The sequence below is a fragment of the Psammomys obesus genome, unplaced genomic scaffold, assembly GCF_907164565.1.
Source record: "Psammomys obesus unplaced genomic scaffold, mPsaObe1.curated_primary_1811, whole genome shotgun sequence".
In the NCBI taxonomy this organism is placed as follows: Eukaryota; Metazoa; Chordata; class Mammalia; order Rodentia; family Muridae; genus Psammomys; species Psammomys obesus.
Genome location: NW_026596125.1, coordinates 16,174,573 through 16,195,215, shown reverse-complemented (window position 1 = coordinate 16,195,215; position 20,643 = coordinate 16,174,573). Strand labels below are relative to the sequence as shown.

Here is a 20,643-nt window from a genome sequence, read left to right as displayed (position 1 = left end):
ACTGTTATTTTAACATTCAAATCTAGAAATAGGACATCAACCATTTCTTTGTGTACTTTTCACATATATCACAATTATGGCTTATGAAGACACGAGATGCCCGTGTCTTTAAAACACTCACAAATGCTAACCACTTTAACTATTTCTAAAGAACTAGCCCCAAAGAAAAAGCTTCTTCTATCCCTAAGTGTAGACATGGGCCCTGTAATACTTTCAGCATCTTTGAATTACTTGGATTCTTGTATAAAAGCTTATTTGTCCTATATAGCAAAAACAGAGCCAATATTTTACACAAATAATGAAATATCTCAGTACCTGACTCCTTCACTTTAACATCATCTTCACCTTACAGGGCAATGACTCAGCAGTCAATAATTTGGATGTTTAAGAACACAATGTTAAAAAGGTAAATTGTCAAACTCTTATTTTTAAAAAAGAACATAGTAGCCTTTACACAGAAGTTAAATATGCGATTCCCAACTATGGGCTTGCTGTCATAGGCACAGACACGAGCAGAATAGCTGAACTTCCTCTAGGACCTCTTGGGCCGGGAAGGAGGTGAGGGGTATCTGGGTCTGCACAGGCTTAGTGAGCTCACACTCTGAGCAGCTGTCTACCTGCTGCGTCCCCGTAGTCCTGACATCTCACTGATGCTGGACACCAGCTTCGGCATTGAGAACAAGTGTGTGAGAGGGCATGAGAGAGGAGGAACTGAGGAAATGGAGATTGAGTGAGAACGTGTGAAAGAGCGTGGGAGACTAGCACAGAGGAAGCTCATCTGAGACCGCAAGTCCTGCGAGAGCGCTCTGGAGCCAGAGCTTCACCTTGGACCTGCTATCGCTGTGTTCCCATAGTCCAATGTCCAGCAGCACTAACACAGCAAGCACAGCACTGACTCCTCACCATCTACTCTGAAAGGAGGATTTATATACACAAGGGCTGAGAAGGAAGACTACAGAAAAAGATCTTAAATAAGGAAGCTCCTCTTTATTTCTCATTGGGCATTTATTTATTTATTTATTTGATTTTTGTTTTTTTGGCAGGCTCTTGCTCTGTAACCCAGCTGGCCTGAAAATCACTATGTAGCTCACTACCCTCAAACTTGTGATCCTCCTACCTCAGTCTCCTGAATGCTGGGATCACAGGTGAGGCTTTAAGAGGCTTTTTGGGGACAAAATGAAGAAGGTAGAATGTGGCAGACATGCAGGCAAGTCTAATTCCCAGGGCCTACGATGCACGTAGCTGCCAGGGGTCTCACAGGCCACAACGTTTTAATGGAAGGGAAGAGGGAAGACGAAAGGCCAAGAGAGAACTATCTAAGTGGGTTAGAGCTATATTCATGTTTGCCTATCACTTCCTTCAACTCTTGCCCAAACCCTCAGTAAAATACGTAACAGACAGAAAGCATCAGTCTAAAGAGGAGCAGTTTCCTAATTCGTCTTAGCACTATGCACATACCTTCAGCTGCTACGAACCAGCAGCTGGGTACATCTTCACTCAGCTTTGCCCCTGAGGGAAGGTCCAGCTTGAGCCTGAGCTGCAGGGTCTGGCCAGGATGCACGGTCACAGCGGGGAGGCTAATCTGGGGGGCAGACTTCGGCACTTTGGGCACTCTCTGTTTCTCTCTAGGGAAGGGGCCATCTACCACCGCACCGCCAGACTTGAAGATTGGAAGCTAGAAGACCAGAGGACGTGCATTAAAGCAGAAGCACTGTTAGGACCAAGCCGGAGAGAGCTGAGCCTTAGACTTGGGCAGAAAAATGAAGTTTCCCATCAGTGAACTCAGCTGCCATTTAATCTAAAGAGTATTTCCCCGTGTGCAGAAACAGTCTACCTCAGCAGTCAGACTCTCGGGGACAAAGAGTTAAACTAACTGTCCCACGACTATAAATGAGGAAAGTAAGCAACGCTTTACAAACATAAGGGCATGGGGACAATATACACTCCTAACTTTCACGCCAAGAAAAATCTATGCAGGAGATGACACTCTTGATGCTCTTCTGTAATTTTTATTTTAAAATAATTACCTTGCAAACACTTCTTAGGTTTGCCCCCCCCCCCCAAAAAAAAAAAAAAAAGCTACGGTACATTAAATGGCAGTGAGCGGGCAACAAACTTGCTCTTTGAAAACTGATCTGAACTTGGTCACGTTTTTTTTCCCAGACCACCTCATTTTCAGAGTTTGGGGGGCTGGGACTTCTGACAATTTGGTAGTGGATTCACCACAAGAACAGATCTAACGATCACAATAAACAACCAGTCCACACAGCACAAATATAGTGTGTGTCATGACTTCTACACATTTGAAAACAGACCTGAGGGCTCTATTTTTATTAAAGGTTCATCCAATTCACTCCAAATTACAGCATTTTCCTTAGATTCTCAAAACAGATGGAACTTATATTTTAAGACTAACAGGAGATCCTCAAAGCAAGCCTTCTGGTCTAGTCATCCCAGAACACCACAGGGTACCCACTTCTGGCCCCTTTCTCCATAGCCAAAGCAAACATGCTTCAAAGCTCAGTGTCGCTCTTGAAATCCCCATCCTTTAAGCTACGTTTTAAGATAACTCACCACAGAAACGGTTCTTGCTTCTAAATCCATCACCTTAATTTGGTGATTGTTCGTGTCTGCTACATATAACAGCTGCCCACGCTCGCCGACACACAAGCCCCCGGGCTCATTAAAGGCTGACTCCTCGAAGCTGGAAGTGGTGTCACTCGCATCTCCAGTCCCTGCCAACGTTGTGCAGCTTTTTGTTTTTGGATCCACAACTTTAATCTAAACAAACAAATAAACATTTCCCTGAAGCCATCTTGGTTTACAGCAGCCCCAGGGAAACCAGAGGACTCCCAACTGCCTAGTATTTTCAGTAAAAACCTCAAAATAGATGTTTTCCTAAAAACCCCAATATTCAAACTACATCACTGAAGGAGAGAAATTTCATCCTAAAAGTATGCCTTTTATAAAATCTTAGTTAGACCATGTTTCCTTGCTAACCCCAGGATTTTTTCTTTCTGGAATTAAAAGCAGCCTTTCCCCCGCTGTGGAACACACTTCCACAGGTCCACTGGCTTCTCGAGAGCACCGTGTGAGGACTGCTTCTCTGTCAGCTGCGAGGCATGCTACTTAGGTCTTAGTACACTAAGTTATGGCTGCTCGTCACACTGCAGAGAACTCTGCAGTGAGAGCAGAAACAGCAGACGGAAATGGAAATGGTGCAGAAGATGGACTTTTTTGGCTCATGGTCATTGATTGGGTGACAGCTCATATTCCTCATCTGTTTGTGTCCCAGTTAACTTTAACTGTCAACCCGACACAATCTGGAGTCAACAGGAAAGGAAGTCTCAAGTGAGGAACTTTAGTCAGACTCTCAGTGGGCGTGTCTGTGAGGGATTGTCTTATTGATTAATGTGGGGAGGTGTATTCCACTATGGGTGGCACCAGTCCCTAGGCTGGGTCCAGGGTGACATAAGAATGCCAGCAAGCAAGCCTGCCTTCAAGTGTCAGCTGGGACCTCCCTCAGTGAAGGACTCAGTGTGGTGGTGTGTGTTAGAACCTTCCCCTCCTGAGCTGCTTTTGGTCAGTTTTATCACAGAATGAACCAGAACGGCTAGCTCATGCTTTCTCCCTAACGCTGTCTCCTTATTCCCTGACTTTATCACTGAGTAGCTCAGATGGGCCACAATTCATGCATTAGGTCACAGCCATTGGAATTAGCTTAGCACTGTCCTCAGTTCAGATATCATACGCCGCAGCAAGAAAGGCCCAGAGTGAGCTGCACAACGCTGAGGGCCATGGTTGTGCTCTGTCCTTCAGAGAGAGAGGTGCTGGGCAGAGGCACAGGGGTCAAACACGAGGCAGGACTTCGGGCCCCGACTCACCTTGTGGTTGTAAGAGTCGGCCACATAGAGCATGCTTCTCTTCTCATCCCAGGCAACCCCAAGTGGATGCTGGAGCTTCGCACTGATGCCTACTCCATCAACATCACCAAAAGCAAACAGATTCTTTTATTTTTTTTTTTTTTTAAAGAGAAAGAAACAGCAGTTATTAAAAAATTTCAGTGTCTTGTCAGGAGAGAATGTAAAAACTAAGGTCATCGTGTTGCTAACGGGGGACACTCTGGCTTCCTGGTAGAACTGGGCATGTGAACAGACTGGTGAGCTCAGCAGTCTACACGGCCTACACGTGCCGCCGTGCCTCTTCACTCACAGCCTAGCACTCTTTCCAACGCACTGCTGCAAACCCAGTGCAATCTCTGTCTTGTTGCCAACAGCAGACACTTTATCGTTTCCTTTCCCTGGAGCCTAAACATTTATGTGCATTCGGGCAGGGTTGGTTTCCTTTTCTTAGAGGCTTGCCTTGTGTTTCTTTATATTCACACTTTCTTTGGTCTGACTGCACTTTATCACAGACAGGCCAAGAATGAACCTCCTACAATTCACGACTGGTTCACGGTCCAGGGAACTGCACATTGCACACAGTGACTTCCTTACCATGGGATCTCGTTCTCCTCCTACAAGGTGCTTCACAGCTCCATCTTTGAGTGAGATGGTTCTCACTGTGCTGCTCTCACTATCTGCCACAAAGAGGCAGCTCCAGGGATCTTCTGAGGCTAGAGAGAGACCTGAAGGCTGGGCAAAACCCGCCTTGTGAGGATATGCATTGTTCCGGTTCTCTTCATTTCCACTTCCAGCAAAACGAAGGCAGGTTCCTTTCTGTAGCTCGCTGAAAGACAAGTTCATGGGTGGGGTCCACAAGTTACTAAAGGAATGTAAATGACCAGATCATGGTGACAGCAGAGCTAGACAGGTCACAGAACTGCTGCTGTCCACTGCCGCAACGGTTTAGTCATTCTCCTGGTGAGCCACCACGCAGGGCTGCCTCACTCCTCTGTAGTATACACATTGCTGAAGTCACCCCAAACACCAGGTAAGAAATCCCTGGAGCCACAACAATGGTCAGATTATTATGATATAATAACGAGATGGTTTTATTCTCAATTTAACTTCTTAGTTTTGTACAATATCAGGTTCTAGAAGAGAACTTAATAAGGAGATGATCCAGTTTTTTGATCATTTCAGGTTTTAAGTTTCTTTAAAAATGTCTGTGTCTTCTGTAACACAGAGAGTAGATTTAAGGAAGCCAGGTCTTCTAAGCGTGACCACTGAAGAAAATGACATAAAGACTGCACTGCATTAGATGATCAATCATACAAAACCCACCTCTTCTATACACTGGGAAACGTCTATTCATTTTCTGCAGCACAGGGCATGGTGGCACACAACTGGCACCAGCCCTGGGCAGCTGCAGCTGCAGACAGACTGTGTCTCAAGATGGTGCAAAGGACCACTGCTGGTTCCTTTTGTAATGCAGAGAAAGTTTACACGTTGATTTCTAAATTTATGCCAAAAGGATTATAAAGAAGACATGGCACTGTGAGAAAGAGGACGCTGACTTCACATATAAAGTAAGAAACTATGTGTGCACCATCTCCAAACCTAGCACACCACACCACGACCGGCACTCTGGACTGGTGCCTTCCCAACACTAAAGAGGGCAGGAAGCAGGGAATAAGAGGAACAGAATGAAGAAAACATGGCCATTTATTCAAGGAACTCACACAAGTTAGCTGGTCAGAGAAATATGTGCAAAACTTATACAGCAAGCAAAAAAAGGGTCTAAGCACGTTAGAAAGGAATCTGTGGTGATAAGAGCGGGAGGAACAGTGACATGAACACATTAAGGTCACCATTCCTGCAGGTCTGTATTAGACACTGTCTTTGTCTAATGCACCCACAAAATTAAGATGCAGATCACTGTAGCTTGAGCAACCACTTTCCTGCATTTTTCTGTTACAGACAGTGGCGACTCCTCTTACAAGGAGATGCAAGAAGCCCTGACAGCATATTCTGGCTGCTGCTGTAATTACACCTCACGCACTCTCTGGTAATCTACTGCTCATGCCACTACCGCCTCTTCCTGTGTGACAGCTACCACCTCCTGAATGGCACCGTGCTCCACCTGAATGCTGGAAGGATTCTTTCAAGAACACATCTGATCATGTCATCTCCCAGCTTAAGGCTTTCTGTTAACAGCCTTGGAATGTCCCAATCTCTTAAAAGACTATGTGCTGATACCACTAGCACCAGCTCTGTGTGGGAGATCTCTGCCACACAAGCCCTCCAGACACTTCCATCCCCCTCACTAGAAAGCACAGTGTGAAAGAACACTGTGGAGGCTCTGCCACACCATTTCTCTACTTTCCACTGTTTGCTGACTGATTCTTCTGCAGACAGGCCTGTCTTTAACACAGCGTTTCCTTTCATCCCCACTGCCTAACACGGTGCCTAGTGAATATACATTCAACACATTTTAGAGCAGTTCTCAATCTTCCTAACACTGTGACCCTTTAGTATACTTCCTCATGTGTGTTGACTTCCAACCATAAAATTATTTTTGTTATTTCATAACTACAATTTCACTACTGTTATGAGTCATACTGTAAATATCTATTTTCCAATGGTCTTAGGTGACCCCTGTGAAAGGGCCATTTGACCCCAAAGGGATCACAACCCACAGGTTGAGACACATGATTGTCATAAAACATTATACAACTATGTCCACACCTGTCCCTGAACATCTAGGCAGCTGTCCCTTTCTACTAATAAAGCTGACTGTAATTGGCCAGGCAGTGTGGTGCACACCTTTAAGTCCAGTACTCAGGAGGCAAAGGTGGAGGAACTCTGAGCTTGAGGCCAGCTTGGAGTACAGAGCAAGTTCCAGGACAGCCAGGGCTACACAGTGAAACCCTGCATGGAAAAAAAAAAAACCCAAAAAAATCAAAACTCAGAAAATAAAGCAAGCAAAAGAAGAAGACAGCCAGTGCCTGCTTCCTTGGCTACGCAACATCTTTATGCTCTATGAGTCTGTCCAGTCCCTTTTTTTGTCAATTTGACACAAACAAGAGTCATCTATGAACAGGAAACTTGAGCTGAGAAAGCTGAGAACATGTCTCATCAGATCGGCCTGTGGACAACTCATGATCCACTTTCTTGACTGAGCCCTCGACGGTGATGCCAGCCCTGGACATGTGGCTCTGGGTGTGCAAGAAAGAAAGTGTGGCAAGCCAGTGAGCAGCAGTAATGGGCTCTGCTGAGTCCCTCCCTCAGACTCCCCACAGTGGACTGTAAGCTCTAAGCGGAAATAAACCTCCCTTCCCAAGCTGCTTTTGGTCACGGTGTTTATCAAGGCAACAGAAACCTCGCTAGGACTGATGCTCACAGATTTGATGATTCTAGAAGCTTTTAACTGAGCTGTTATGTACCAGACTACTAGACACAGAGGACACAAAAACAGACAGGATGAGGCCCCTTTCTTTAAGAGGTAATCTAGTAGGAAGGGACAGTTAAGAGCAGCTGTGACCCAAGAGACAGAGAACAGAGAAGCGAGAGAAGACGCAGAGTGAGGCCACAGTAAGGAGCACACCTGCTCTGAGGATGAGGGAGAAGAGGGGTCAGGAGACACCGTGTCAAGGCACTGCTCTTTCATCCTCACACGCCCGACAGTGGCCGCATGTGCCTATGCCCACTGTATGTGCCAATGCTATGCAAGACCCTTCACACAGCAATCCCGAGGTGAAACATGAAAGAGATGGAAAAGACAGCGAGGTAAAGGGGCTGGCTCTCCTATGCTCGCACAGGAAGCAGCAGCAGGGACTGGCAGCCACTGGCCATGCACACTCAGCCCCTGGAGGAGTGGCTGCAGACGCCTGTACTGTGTTCATGCTGTGAAGGATCCGAGCCCACCTGGCATTTCTTTCTCTCTAGGCGCTCAGAAGAACAGCTCTTCTCAGACTCTTAGAAATCACATGCAGCCACAGGCTTAACCAAGGCTGATGAAACATAAGCCCAAGTGACGCATGTCACTTCTGAGCAGCAGCTTTAGAGCCAGTCAGTGACTCACCACCTCCTCCTCCCCGTCTCTGCCTCAAGGGCTGATCGAGCTCCTGATAGCAGCTGCTTCCTCAGCCTGGGGTGCAGGCCAGTGCTCCCCTGTGAATCCACATGAGCGAGCAAGAGAACCCCTGCTCCACACTTCTGCACACTGGGGACTCCAAGGAGGACAGTCCCCTCAGGGGCACAGCCACTTACCTTTTCTTTGGCAGCGTACCGGTGTCCAGGAGGAGCGCCCAGATCTGATGAGTCCCTGCCATGGCTATCCACAAGATGTCATTGTTTTGGACCTCTGAACCTTTATGAAAATAAGTAGCAAGTATTATATATATATCCTAAGTATTACATATCTTAAGTATTATATACATATCTTAGCAAGAATTATATACATATATTATATACATTATCATATATACATATGATACTTAATTCAGAAACAAGAAATATGTGGATGATACTAATTTTTATAAACTGGTTGTTTTTGAAATGACTCCTCAGCAAGACATTTGTTCCTACAGTTGCATACTTTACCTGCAACAATTTCATGAAAACCCAAAGTTGTCCAATTTTTTTTTTTTAAATTAAATGCAGTCAGGGTATAATTCAATGCATGCTTACAATGTGCAATGACAAAATTAGCATTTCCATTTCCTTAAACCAAATCCACACATTCTTAATAGCAATAAGTCAGTCTGTATCTCTGGAAACAATGTTTTTAAACACTGATTTTTTTTTTTTTTTATTTGTCACAAAAAATGGGCTCACATTCTCTAAGAAAACTCTGGCAATTTCCATGAAATAAATGATGCTTTTAAGAGCAGTGTGGTGGCACATGCCTGCACTCAGAGGCTGGGATGCAGAGGCAGGAAAAGCTCAAGCTGGAAGCCTGTTAGACTACACAGAACGTTCCAGGCCAGCCTGGGTTACAAAGTGGACACCCTGAGTTAAAACAAAGTAACAATGAAAAGAAGCTTAAGGAATGTGTCTTTTTATTACCATCACATGAGATTTAGACTCAGACACAAAGTCCAACAGTCATTTAGAAAGCCACTTGTCTAGCTGGCTGTAACATTTACGGGAGCATGTCTGTGGGAATGTGCATGTGTGTGTGGAGGCTAGTGGGCAATGCCGCGTGTCTCCTTCAACCATGCTCTACCTTATGTACTATTAGACAGGGTCTCACTGAACCTGGAGCTCAGTGATTTGGCTAGACTGGCTGCTACTAGGAAACCCCAAGGATCCTCCTACCTCAGCCTCCCAGGGTTGGGACTGTAGGTACATGCCTCTGTGGCTGGGCTTGTATGTGGGTGCTGAAGACTGAACTCAGATCCTCACGCTTCATGGCAAGCTCTTTACCAACTGAGCCACTTTTCAGCCCTGGTTTAAACACCCTTCAAAAAGTTTAACAGACTAAGAGTACAATGTAACTGTTTACAACCATTAATTTTATCATTCTATTTTTAGACAATGAGTGACATCACACTTATTAAAAGAGAACAAAGCTGTAGTTCTCAGATTAATTTTGTTAACATATTTAATTAGGATGTATTCTGAAATAACTGAGACATTTTAACTAAAGTACTCTGGTAAGACATTATCTTATAGAAAGTGATTTTATTTGTAGTTTCTTTAACTTCAAGAATTTTGTGATGAGAAGGGTATTTCTTCCTTAATTAGTAATAATTTTTAAGTGTCTTTCAATTTAGTAACAACAGAAACAACCCTCAATGATGATTGTTCTCAAGTAATTATGGATGCTATAATCCCAAGCATTTAAAAAAAAAAAAAATCATTGGTTTTCTCAAAGGACCATGAGCTAAGTACTGTTAGAAAGTCTAACTCCAGATGAGTAACCAAGCACAGGGAAGTCAAGCATGCCAGGTCACTAGCTAGCAAAGGAAGGAAGTCGACACTGGGCCCAAGCAAGGCAGAGAGAAAAAGAACAACATCTCAGCCATCAAGTGCTGAGCCTTCCTCTGTTCTTAACTGCTGCACAGGGGAAAGTATTTCTGTGCCCCTCATGCACACACAATCATTTCCACAGATGTAAGTGATTCCAAAGGGGATTCTGCTGCCCATATATTCTGGGGACTCACTTTCTGCTTTATCACCACACCAAAAGACCTTCACGATTAATTTTTTAACACACATTGCTTCATCAGTTATTCCAGGGCTACCCTCTGGGACTACTAAAATGACTATGTCATCTAAGCCAAAGAGTGCAGTATTTCAGATGTAATGACATTCAGATGAAAAGTCCTTACAGGCAGTAACACTCCATTGTCAGCCATGTTCATTATTTCCTGAATCTGGGTCTTGCCTTCACAGCATAAGCATGAGGCAAGCATCAATGTGTCTACGAACTCAACAGCCTGGAGAGGAGGGCACTGAGGAGGAGGACTATAATGACATCTTTCCCAGAAGCCTGCTAATCAATAATAAGCACTGCTGCGCTTGCAACACAAGATCCCAACACTACACTCAGTTTACAACTGCTTACTCCTGTTAAGGCCATCAAAATCTCAAACTATAAACTCTTCATAGCAAACAATGAAAATGAGCTCAAGTTCCTGATTAGATAATTATTAACAAAGGAAATGAACAACAAAGCAAAAGCTTCAGTAAGTAATATAAACACAAGGCACCAATGAATAATAGTTATTTTTACAAAATCTGGACTGTTTCCCACTCACAGTATTCCAAAGCCTGTATTTATCCAGTAACATGTTTACACTAACATACTGAGTACTGTAGACAATTACCATTTGAAGCCCACTACTAGGCCTCCAATTCTCTCTGAATAGAACTAAATTATGCACAGGTGTGGTGACAGCCTGTGAAACAAGAGGAAGCGTCTCTTCCAAGGCCAGGGAGCCATGTAGTCCAGGATCTGAATCCTGGCTGCAGCTTCTGCCCAGTTTACTCACCTGTCATGCGAGGCTATGACTGCCCATCTCTAAAGATGACCAAAGGGGTGAGCACAGCTCTGGAAATGAAGCACCACACAGTCCCATCCCATGCTGGGTCCTAGACAATATTTGCAGGCCTTCAGCTCCTACCCCAAGTATGCTCCCTTCTTCCTTCCCCTAGGACTCTCCCCTCAGCACAGGAGACAGACATTACCTTGCATGGTAACCAAGGTCATGCCAGAATAAATCCTTATTTTATTATTAATAACTTCTATTTCATTTCTATTTTAAAGACATGTAAGTATAGTTGGATTATACATCTGTGGATTTCACTTTCACTCTTTTTCAGATAATTGACAATGGGGCTGAACTTGGGGTCTAAGAGGCTGAGAATTCTCAAGTTACATATGAAAACACAAGTTTTCAATACCTTTTAATGTTTCTAGTTATAAAAACGCTGAGAAAACTGAGGTCCACAGATAACCTATCTAATTTGATAAATACTTTCAAAAGAATTTAGAGCAAACATATTTAATGACGAACCACTATAAACATGCTCCTGCCAGCAGAAATAAAAGACCTACCATTACCTTTATATAGCATCATATGAAGGCCCTAGCTTGTGGAACAAAAGAAAAAATAAATGCAAATATTATAAATGAAACTAAGTATTAGCAGGTGACATGATTATATATAAACTGCAGAAGAATGATCAGAATTCACAAGTAGGCCTCAGCTTGACAAAGAGATACCCCCAGTTTCTCTTCTTGTTCCCAGTCCTCTTACCTCTCATTCCCATTCTCCCCACATCTGATCTTCACTCTTGTTTCCCTCCCCATTCCATTTCCTGCCCAGTTCCCTCTCTTCATCCACTTCTGCTGTCTATTCTATTTCCTCTTCTAAATGACATTCCAAGCACCCTCCCTTGGGTCCTCCTTGTTACTTAGTTTCTTTGGATCTGTGGATTGTAGTATGGTTACCCTAATATGTGCTTATAAGCGAGTACATACCATGTGCATCTTTCTGGGTCTGGGTTACCTCACTCAGGGTGATCTTTTCTATTTCCATCCATTTGCCTGCAAATTTCATGATTTCCTTGTTTTTAATAGCCAAGCAGTATTCCATTGTGTAAATAAACCACAATTTCCTTACCCATTCTTCGGCTGAGGGACATCTAGGTTGTTTCCGGTTTCCAGCTATTACGAATAAAGCCGCTATGAACATAGTTGAGCAAATGTCCTTGTGTAACTCTAACTGAGACTCCTAATGGGGGAGAGGGGCATGGAGACTGAAGTGATTCCCTCCTCCCCAGGCAGGGCTAGCGGAGGGAGGGGAACAACAAATTGATCCTAAAATTATCCTAACTACAAGAAGTGCAGGGATAAAGAGGGAACAAAGATGGAAGGAATGACCAATCAATAATTGGCCAACCTGAGACCCACCCCGTGGTAGAGAAGCAGCCCTTGACACTATTAATGACGCTCTGCCGTGCTTGCAGACAGGAGCCTAACATGACTGTCCTCTGGAAGGCTACAGCCAGCAACAAATGGAGACAGATGCTGGGACTTGCAGCCAAGCATGGGACACAGCTCGGGGCATTCTGTGGAAGTGTTGGGGGTAAAAAATGGAAAGACCTAGAGAGGGCAAGAACCTCACAAGAAGACCAATAGAGACAAGTAACCCAGTCCCACGGGGGCTTACAGGGACTGAGACATCAACTAAGGAGCAGGCATGGTCTGCATCTAGGCCCCTCTTTTGGACCACTTCCCCCTGGCAGCACTGCCTTGCCTGGCCTCAGGGGATGAGGATAAGCTCAGTCCTGATGTGACTTGCTGTGTTAGGGAAGGTTATACGGGGGGCCTCCCCTTTTCTGGGGGGAAAGAGACAGGGAAAGGAGGGACTGGAAGAGGGGAGGGAGGGAGTGCTCTTGGGATTTAAAGTAAATAAACTGAAACACAATAAAACACCACACAAGTAAATGCACACCTGCCAAGAGAGGCCTGTGTCCTCTTCACCGTCACCATTATGGAACACTACGAACAGCCTAGCTCCCCATGCTGTTTCTTGGGCCATAAACCCTGTTGTCACCCTTACTGACACTTTCTCTTACAGGCCACGCACAATTCACTAGCAACTTCTGTTGGCTCCTCATTTAAAACAGATGAGGAATTTCTTTGGTCTGAACCATTTCCACCTCCATCTGAGATGCTGTCAAGGCCTACTGGAGAATCACACCTTAACTAATGTGTTACTCTGTTCATACCTAAACGCAGCCCCTGTGTGTCTCGCTGGGTGTGTGGCACACACTTGTATCCCCAGCACTCAGGAAGCTGAGGCAGGGAAATCACAGAGTTCAGTCAGTTCCAGGCCAGTCCGTGCTTCACAAGCAAGAGTCTGACTCCAAACAGACAGACAGACAAGAGAAACACAACACACAGAGATGAGACCTCAGGAGGAGGCGATCAGGCAATTTCCCTCTCAACCTGAGGAGTCTTCTCAGGCTGCTCCCGCAGAGGAGAGCCCTGCTGGTGCACATCTGCCTGCGGCCTCTGCCACCTGCTTCTCAACAGGCCAGCAGAGCTCGGGCCGTTCCCTGCACATGCAAAGGAAACGTGTGCAGTCAGCTGTTCTTGGCCTCCGTGCCCTGGTCTCCTCAGGCCATGAGCTAGGTACAGATGCATGGGCTCTGTCCACCTAGGGTGTGCTCTTGTGGAGCTTCTAAGAGCCAACCAGTGGCGAGGGACATCAAAACCCACCGGAATACATCCTGCTGAAGACACTGGGCTTGGGACGTCCTAGCACCACCTTCATTTTATAAAAGAGACTTTAGGTATTTGTTAATATTTGCACAGCTAGACCTGGAATTGAGTGAGCTGACTCGTTAGTGTTGGGACAAGAAAGAAAGCACTGTGGAAGAGAGCTTGTGCTGTCCAGTACTTTGCTTGGCCCTTTCCCTCCTGCCTCCATCTGCCTCGGACTTTGAATTTAGCCCTAGGTAGTGTACCTAGCTCATTTTCATGCTGAGATGCTCATATGTACCTATAGCTTCCTACTCTAGGGTGAAAAACTAGTTTACCCCTTCTAATGTCCAAAAATTGTAGATCACTAAAATAATTTTTAAAATAGGAATAAATTCAATAAAAGAAATCTGAAAAACACCTGAAGTCCAGCTTTGAAAAAAACAAAACAAAACAAAACAAAAACAAAACTGAGCAGCATCCTCCTGCTGGCCTCTGTAAAATCTGCAACGTTGACAGATGGGTTTCCACAGCTCTGAAAGTGCCAATAAAGCTGTGTTGAACTTCTAGGGAAGAACAGGGACAGTCACCCCAGGGCACACCCCAGGGTACAGGAAGGGCAGCAGAGAAAGCTCCATGCTGTGGGTGGAGGACTTCTGTTAAGAGCAGGATTCCCCAGACCAGCCACAAGCAGGACAGTGGTGCTGCAGAGGAGGGAAGGAGTAGCAGAGGGCTCTTCTTTCCCCAGCTTGGCTGATGGTCTCTACACGACTGTGGAGCACCAACGACAGCCAAGGGCAAAGCACCAAAGAGCAAAGGTCCGTCCTGGAGAGGCAAGCTCACAGAGAACCATGTGGTTTCTGTGTAATGGGTGACAGAAGAGAACCCCAAGGGTAAAGAACAACACCAGGCATGGAGGCCACCCAGAGGCCACCCCACCAGCCCAGCTAGAGGAACTAGAAGGCCACTATGCACACAGTAATCTTAGCAATAACAAAACCCAGCCTAGCACAGCATCCTTCCAAACTGACTTAGTTCCCCACGATAACAAAGCATTACTATCTCAGCCTTTACAGTTCTATAATGACATAATTAGTGACCAGAGGACAAAATGAAAGCAAGAGGAGGAGGAAGAGAAGGAAGAGGAAGGGAGGAGATGTGGATGACCACAACACCCACTTTTGATGCACGAAAGGAATAAACTGAAATTCAGAAGTGTGGGCTGAGACTCTGACTTAGTCTGTTAAGGACAGAGAAAAGGGAGGCAGCATTCCTAATGGGAAGCTTCTTCAGACACAACTCAGAACCAAGAGCAAGGCAGAAACGTGGCTTTTCTGTAAAGGCAGGATACTGAAAATGAAGAATCCTTGAAAACAGGGTCACCAGCTGACAGAGTCAAGGAAAGAATCAGTGACCCTGAAGGCAGACCGGGAGGAAGTTACCAAAATGTGGAAAAAGGAAGTGAGTGGAAAAGAAGGAAATGTGCAAAGGCCCTGGGATACAATACTGAGTAGTTTGACCTGAATATCTAGAGGTCAAGAAAGACAGAAAGGGACAAAAAGTGAGGATGTGAGGAGATGACAGAGGACTTCTTGAAAACAATGAAGGATACCAAACTGCAGAACAAGGACGACATCCAACCACAACAGTCCAGGCCGGGTAATTCAAGATTAACAGCCAAACTACTGAAAACCAAAGGCAAAGGCTTGAGGGCAGAGAAAAAACACACTTTACTTAGAGAAGCCCAAGAGCAAAAGATAGAGCAGACTGCTCATTAAATGTAAGCAGAGTCCAAATGTTCCCACAAAGGGAACGTATCTTCTGACATGAAGGCTGAACATTTTCTCAGCTCAGAAAATGGCAAGAAATCAGCTTAGTTTGAAAAGAAATCTGAAGCGAAGGCCTATGGAAAGGGGCAATGATCTCAAGCACATGCTTGGGACCTACGAGGACAACCACTGGGGGAAAATGGCAATCCAATTCATTCCTAGGCATTTACCCAAGAAAAGCAAATGAATCACTACCACACACAAACAGAAAGTACAAATGTTGATAGAGGCAGTCCTGTATTTATAACTTAGCAACTAGAGATACCTGAGTGCCAGTCAATGGGCTCAGCAAACTACGACAGGGATCTGAACACAGTGTGGTCAGTGGAAGAAGACAGACAGAAAAATCTGTTTTGAAGCAGCCCAAAACCACTGCTGCCAGTGGCTAGAGTGGGTGTGGTGACGCAGGGAGGCTGAGCAAAGGTACCACCAGGGAACTTTCTGGGGTGATCGTGACTGTGGGCACAGTCACAGATCTATACAGTAAGAATAAAACCCACTTTCTGTACAGTTTACCTCATTAACTTGAAACAAGATAGTTTAGGAATATTCTGACAGAGAAGCTTCCTCCTGCAATGCATGGGAACTAACACAGAGGCCTGCAACTGGATAATGTATAAAGAGTGAGTGGCTTTGCAGCACTCAGTCCTAAGCGGAATGGATGTCTTCCTGAAACCCTCCCTTCATGCCTAAGGATTTCTGCAGAAGGGAAGGTGGAAAGATTTTAAGAGCCAGAGAGGATGGAGGACTCCAAGGAAAACAAGTATTCTCCAGATGCAGCAGGACTACAAAAATTCACACAGACAACGACAGCACAAGGCCCACACAGGTTCAAACCAGATGGGGTCCCAGCACTGAGAGGGGGAAGCAGACACAGCACCCCCACCCCTAACCAAGAAGCTATCTGCAACTGACGTTTGGTTGCTAAAGAAAAGTTGGTTTTCCCCAATGAAGTCTCACCGGGTATACAAAGCAAACCAGGGTGGACCCCACGCCCAGCAGTAGAGGACCCATGCAAAATAAACTCAACAGTACTTTCGTAGACCTTCTGTGTCTCATTTTGCTTTGTTCAGGATTTTTTCTTTTTGTCTTATTGGTCTTTGTGTATATAATATGGTTTCTGATTGTTATTACTAGTGATTATCATTAGTGTGTGTGTTTATGTGTTTTTTGTTTTTTTAAAGAGAGAAAAAGAAAGGGAGTGGTGCTGGGATGGTGGGGAGGACCTAGGAGTTGGAGGAGAGGAAAAGCATGATAAGAGTATATTGTATAAAAAGTATCAATAAAATTATTTATATAAAAAAGAATCTTCTGTCAAATTTTAGATATAAAGATATAGCTGTTTTTCAAAACAAAAGTACACAGGCCACAATGCATAAAATTTATCCCTTTAAACATGCCTACATCACAGGCTTACTTTTTTTTTTTTTTTTTTTCCTGAGATAGGTTTCTCTGTGTAGCCTTGGCTGTCCTGGACTCACTTTGTACACCAGTCTAGCCTTAAACTCACAGCACTCGACCTGCCTCTGCCTCCCTGAGTGCTGGGATTAAAAGCGTGGGCCACCACACCAGGCTTAAATTATATTTAAAACAAAAATATTTACTGGTATCTTATAGAATATTAATGGATGTCACGTGATGTATCTAAGCGTGTAAGTTAATATTTTGCTAACAGACTATCAGCTGAGTGCATTCGTGCTGGATTCTAACCACTAAAGATGACACAGGAAAAGTGGAGTCTGTATCTGGGGAAAACACTGGTTACAGAGTCAGGGAAGGTTAATGGGATTCAAGCACAGGAGCCTCTCTATACATGATTCTAAACCCGGGACCAGCTGAAGCACTCAGGATGGGCAGGGATCTGACCTCTGCAATAAAACCCTTTACAGGCCATTGTTTGGCATCAGAAGAATCAAGAGAGAACCAAAACACATTCTGGAGGCGTGGTAAAATAGCTGCTAAAAGATGAATCCATCAAGACATCAGTATTACACAGTGAGGTCATCGTATTTAAAGTGGTACGATGAAATTTTTTATTTCTTGTAGCAACTGTATAATTAGGTCAAATGCACTGGAGCTATCTAAAAATACACATATTTAAAAATTACATATATATTTAGAATAACCACGCACTTTAAGTCTATTTCTTTTCTTTTTATGTATGAGTGCTCTGTCTGCATGTACTCCAGCATGCCAGGAGAGGGCATCAGATCCTGTTTATAGATGGTCATGAGCCACCATGTACTTGCTGGGAACTGAATCTGGACCTCTGGAAGAGTAGCCAATGCTCTTAAATGCTGAGCCAGCCCCTTAAGGCTATTCCTTAATGTTTCCTTGAGGTACGTTGTTCTCTAAGCTGAATTCAAGTACATATTTCAGTTACCTGTCTTTGTTACTATCATTCTTTTTACTTACCTATTTTTCTTTATGTTTAACTTTAATTAGATTCACCATACAGAGGAATACATGTGACATGGAAAGTTTACCTATCTAAATCCTACATGCACATGTGTGTACAAACCTGAGAAAGAGCATCACTTAACTGGAAGCACTGCCTTATGACCACACGCCCTTCTTGCTCTATGACCGCATGTCCCCCTTCTTCTCAGAAGTCATTGGTGCCGGAATCTGTCTTTTTCATTCCTTTCTTTTTAAGTTTACATCTGTACGGCTGTATCTTCCAGTGCTCCCTGTATCTTAACCTCTACACGAAACTCAATGGAGGTTCCTGATGCTTGTCCACAGTTCAGGTAGCTGTGTTCCACTGATGTGCACCAGACAAAATCTATGATTTAAAAAGATTACAACGCAACCCATTTCCCATGTTTTCTCCTCTCACTTCATGAACTATGGCAGAATTTGAGAAAGTTTTATAAAATTTTTGAAACATTAGAAAAGAACTTAAGAAAAACCATTTTCTTGGGCTGCTGAAACTTTCAAGTATTTACTCTAGCATCTGTTACATAATCTTATAATTTGAATGGGAATAGAAAGGTTGTGAAATGGGAATAGAAAGGTTGTTCATACTTTGAGAAGAAGAATGCTTAAAGAAAACACAATAAGGGCAAGTGGCTAAGTCAAGTGTTGAATGTATGAAAAATGTAATTGTTTTAGCCCTCATATTTATTTATTTACATTTATTAAAAATTCTCGTCACTTTGAGAAAATAAAAGACAGTTCATCTGAGGTTGAAGAAAAGGCCCTTTTCTCAGCCAGGAGACTGACTAGCTGGCGTGAGGGCGCACACGTACAGACACGAGCACACTATGCTGAGCCTAGGCTACATGTAAGTACATGGCGATTGTGTCTTAAAAGCCACCACCAACAAAAGAGAAACCGACTTTGAAATATACATTTATGTTTCTTAAAATAATTACAAATATACGGGATATATTTTGACCTAATAAATAATATAAAATAAATATGCACATATAAACATAAATGAATATCATGTTTATAAGTAAATACATCTTAAGTGACATCAAGCAAACATGTAATTTGGTAAGAACAATTAATCTAATCCTATGATCCAGTTATCAAAGAATTATATAGTAATATAGGTTAGGACTTTAAAGTAATTCAAAGCATTAGTTATTAAGATGCTTTGGGCAACATATCACTTTGAAAGTCTTATGAGAATCTAAACAAGTGTTCCAAATGTTAAATAAAAGTTCTGGGATTACCCAGTAATTTATAGTCATTTTATAAAGCCTTCCTACCGATGACTTGGTATAGACAGCCAGATTAGCTATCTCATAGATAACTCCTGAACTAGTATGACCACGGGGAATAGGTCCTTCAGACAGTTTTCACACCACACCTTCTGAGCTAGCCAACACTTCAGTGGATTCAAGACTACTTCTCTTGCCCACTTTCTGTAGTGAAAATATGTCCCTGTTACTTTTCTATTGCTGTCAAGACACACCATGACCAAAGAAAGAGTTTATTGGGGTCTTGCTTACAGTTCAGAAGGCTGAAGTTCATAATCATTATAGCAGGCACACAGCAGGGGTAGGCAGGCATGGGGCTTCATCAGCAACTGACAGTTTATGTCTGATCCATTAACAAGAGGCAGAGAGAGCTAACTGGGAAGGGTGTGGTCTTTTGGAACCTCAAAGCTGACCCCTGCCATACCTCCTCCAGTAAGGCTACACCTCCTAACTCATTCCCAAACAGTCCACCAACAAAGGATCAAGCATCCAGATGTGAGCATATGGAGTCATTCTCATTCAAACCACCACAGATGTTTTCAGAATTAAGTTGAATGCAGAGGCACAAGCTGAGCTAAAGCAGGACTTGAAAACCAGGGTTAATAAAAATATACTTAGACACTAACAGAATATCTATAAATATAGTTAAGATTCTTAGGAAGCAAGATGGATGGATTTTCAATACAAAGATAAACAACTAGCAATAAATACCACACCATGAGCTGTAACTGAGAAGTTCTTAGCATGGATGAAACTTTAAATATTCCTTAGCCATTATGTACATCTAACTTAATACAGCACACTGTAATTTTAAGCAACACAAATTTTGATAGAAATGCTATAAGTTGAACATGTCTTCTGTACCTACATGCTTTCCACAGCCTCCTGGTGGGCAAAGTAAACATCCCTGTCCCCTGATTTTAACTTGCTTGTGTGACTTGTGTTTCTGTTTTATTCTTCGACCCTCAGAAGCTGGAGTTATAGGTGGTTGTGAACCACCCAACATGGGTGCTGGAAACCAAACACAGGTCCTCTCGAAGAGCAGCAAGCACTCTTAATGTATGCCAGGTCTCAACGCCATGCTTTGTTTTAGTAACAGTAGATAGAATCTGAGCCAAGGCTTATTGTTCTCTTGTGCTTTTTACCTTCTGTCAAAGAACAAACACCCTACACAGAGTTTACTTGTCACATGTGAGGACCACATAACTAGATGTGGACTCAAGACACAGCTGGGGCAAGTCCAGGCCGCTCAGGCTTAGCTGACTCATCCCCAACACTATCTGTGTGTACAAAATAAGGGCTTAGGCTTGATGAATCTACCTAACATGACATAACTGTGATAATTACTAATAGATACAAAAAGCACAGTGGCAAATGCAAACACCAGTAACTAAGTCACTGTGTAACTACTGGCCATCAGTCTTACATATAAAGCACAGAGTTTTCCCTCTCCTGAGAGATGGTACTTGCAAAGCAAGAATTTTAAATGTGAAGCCATTCAA

At 43.7% G+C, this 20,643-nt stretch overlaps 1 protein-coding gene across 1 annotated transcript in view; it reads right to left on the bottom strand.

The window, feature by feature from the left end:
- Positions 1-20,643, bottom strand: part of Nhlrc2 (NHL repeat containing 2) — a 56,451-nt gene that overhangs the window by 7,269 nt on the left and 28,539 nt on the right. The window contains exons 6-10 of the mRNA XM_055591657.1: positions 8,154-8,253; positions 4,497-4,728; positions 3,885-4,007; positions 2,575-2,781; positions 1,459-1,675 (exon numbers count right to left, since the gene is read on the bottom strand). Coding sequence (XP_055447632.1) covers positions 1,459-1,675; positions 2,575-2,781; positions 3,885-4,007; positions 4,497-4,728; positions 8,154-8,253 — 879 coding nt within the window. The remainder of the gene's footprint in view (positions 1-1,458; positions 1,676-2,574; positions 2,782-3,884; positions 4,008-4,496; positions 4,729-8,153; positions 8,254-20,643) is intronic.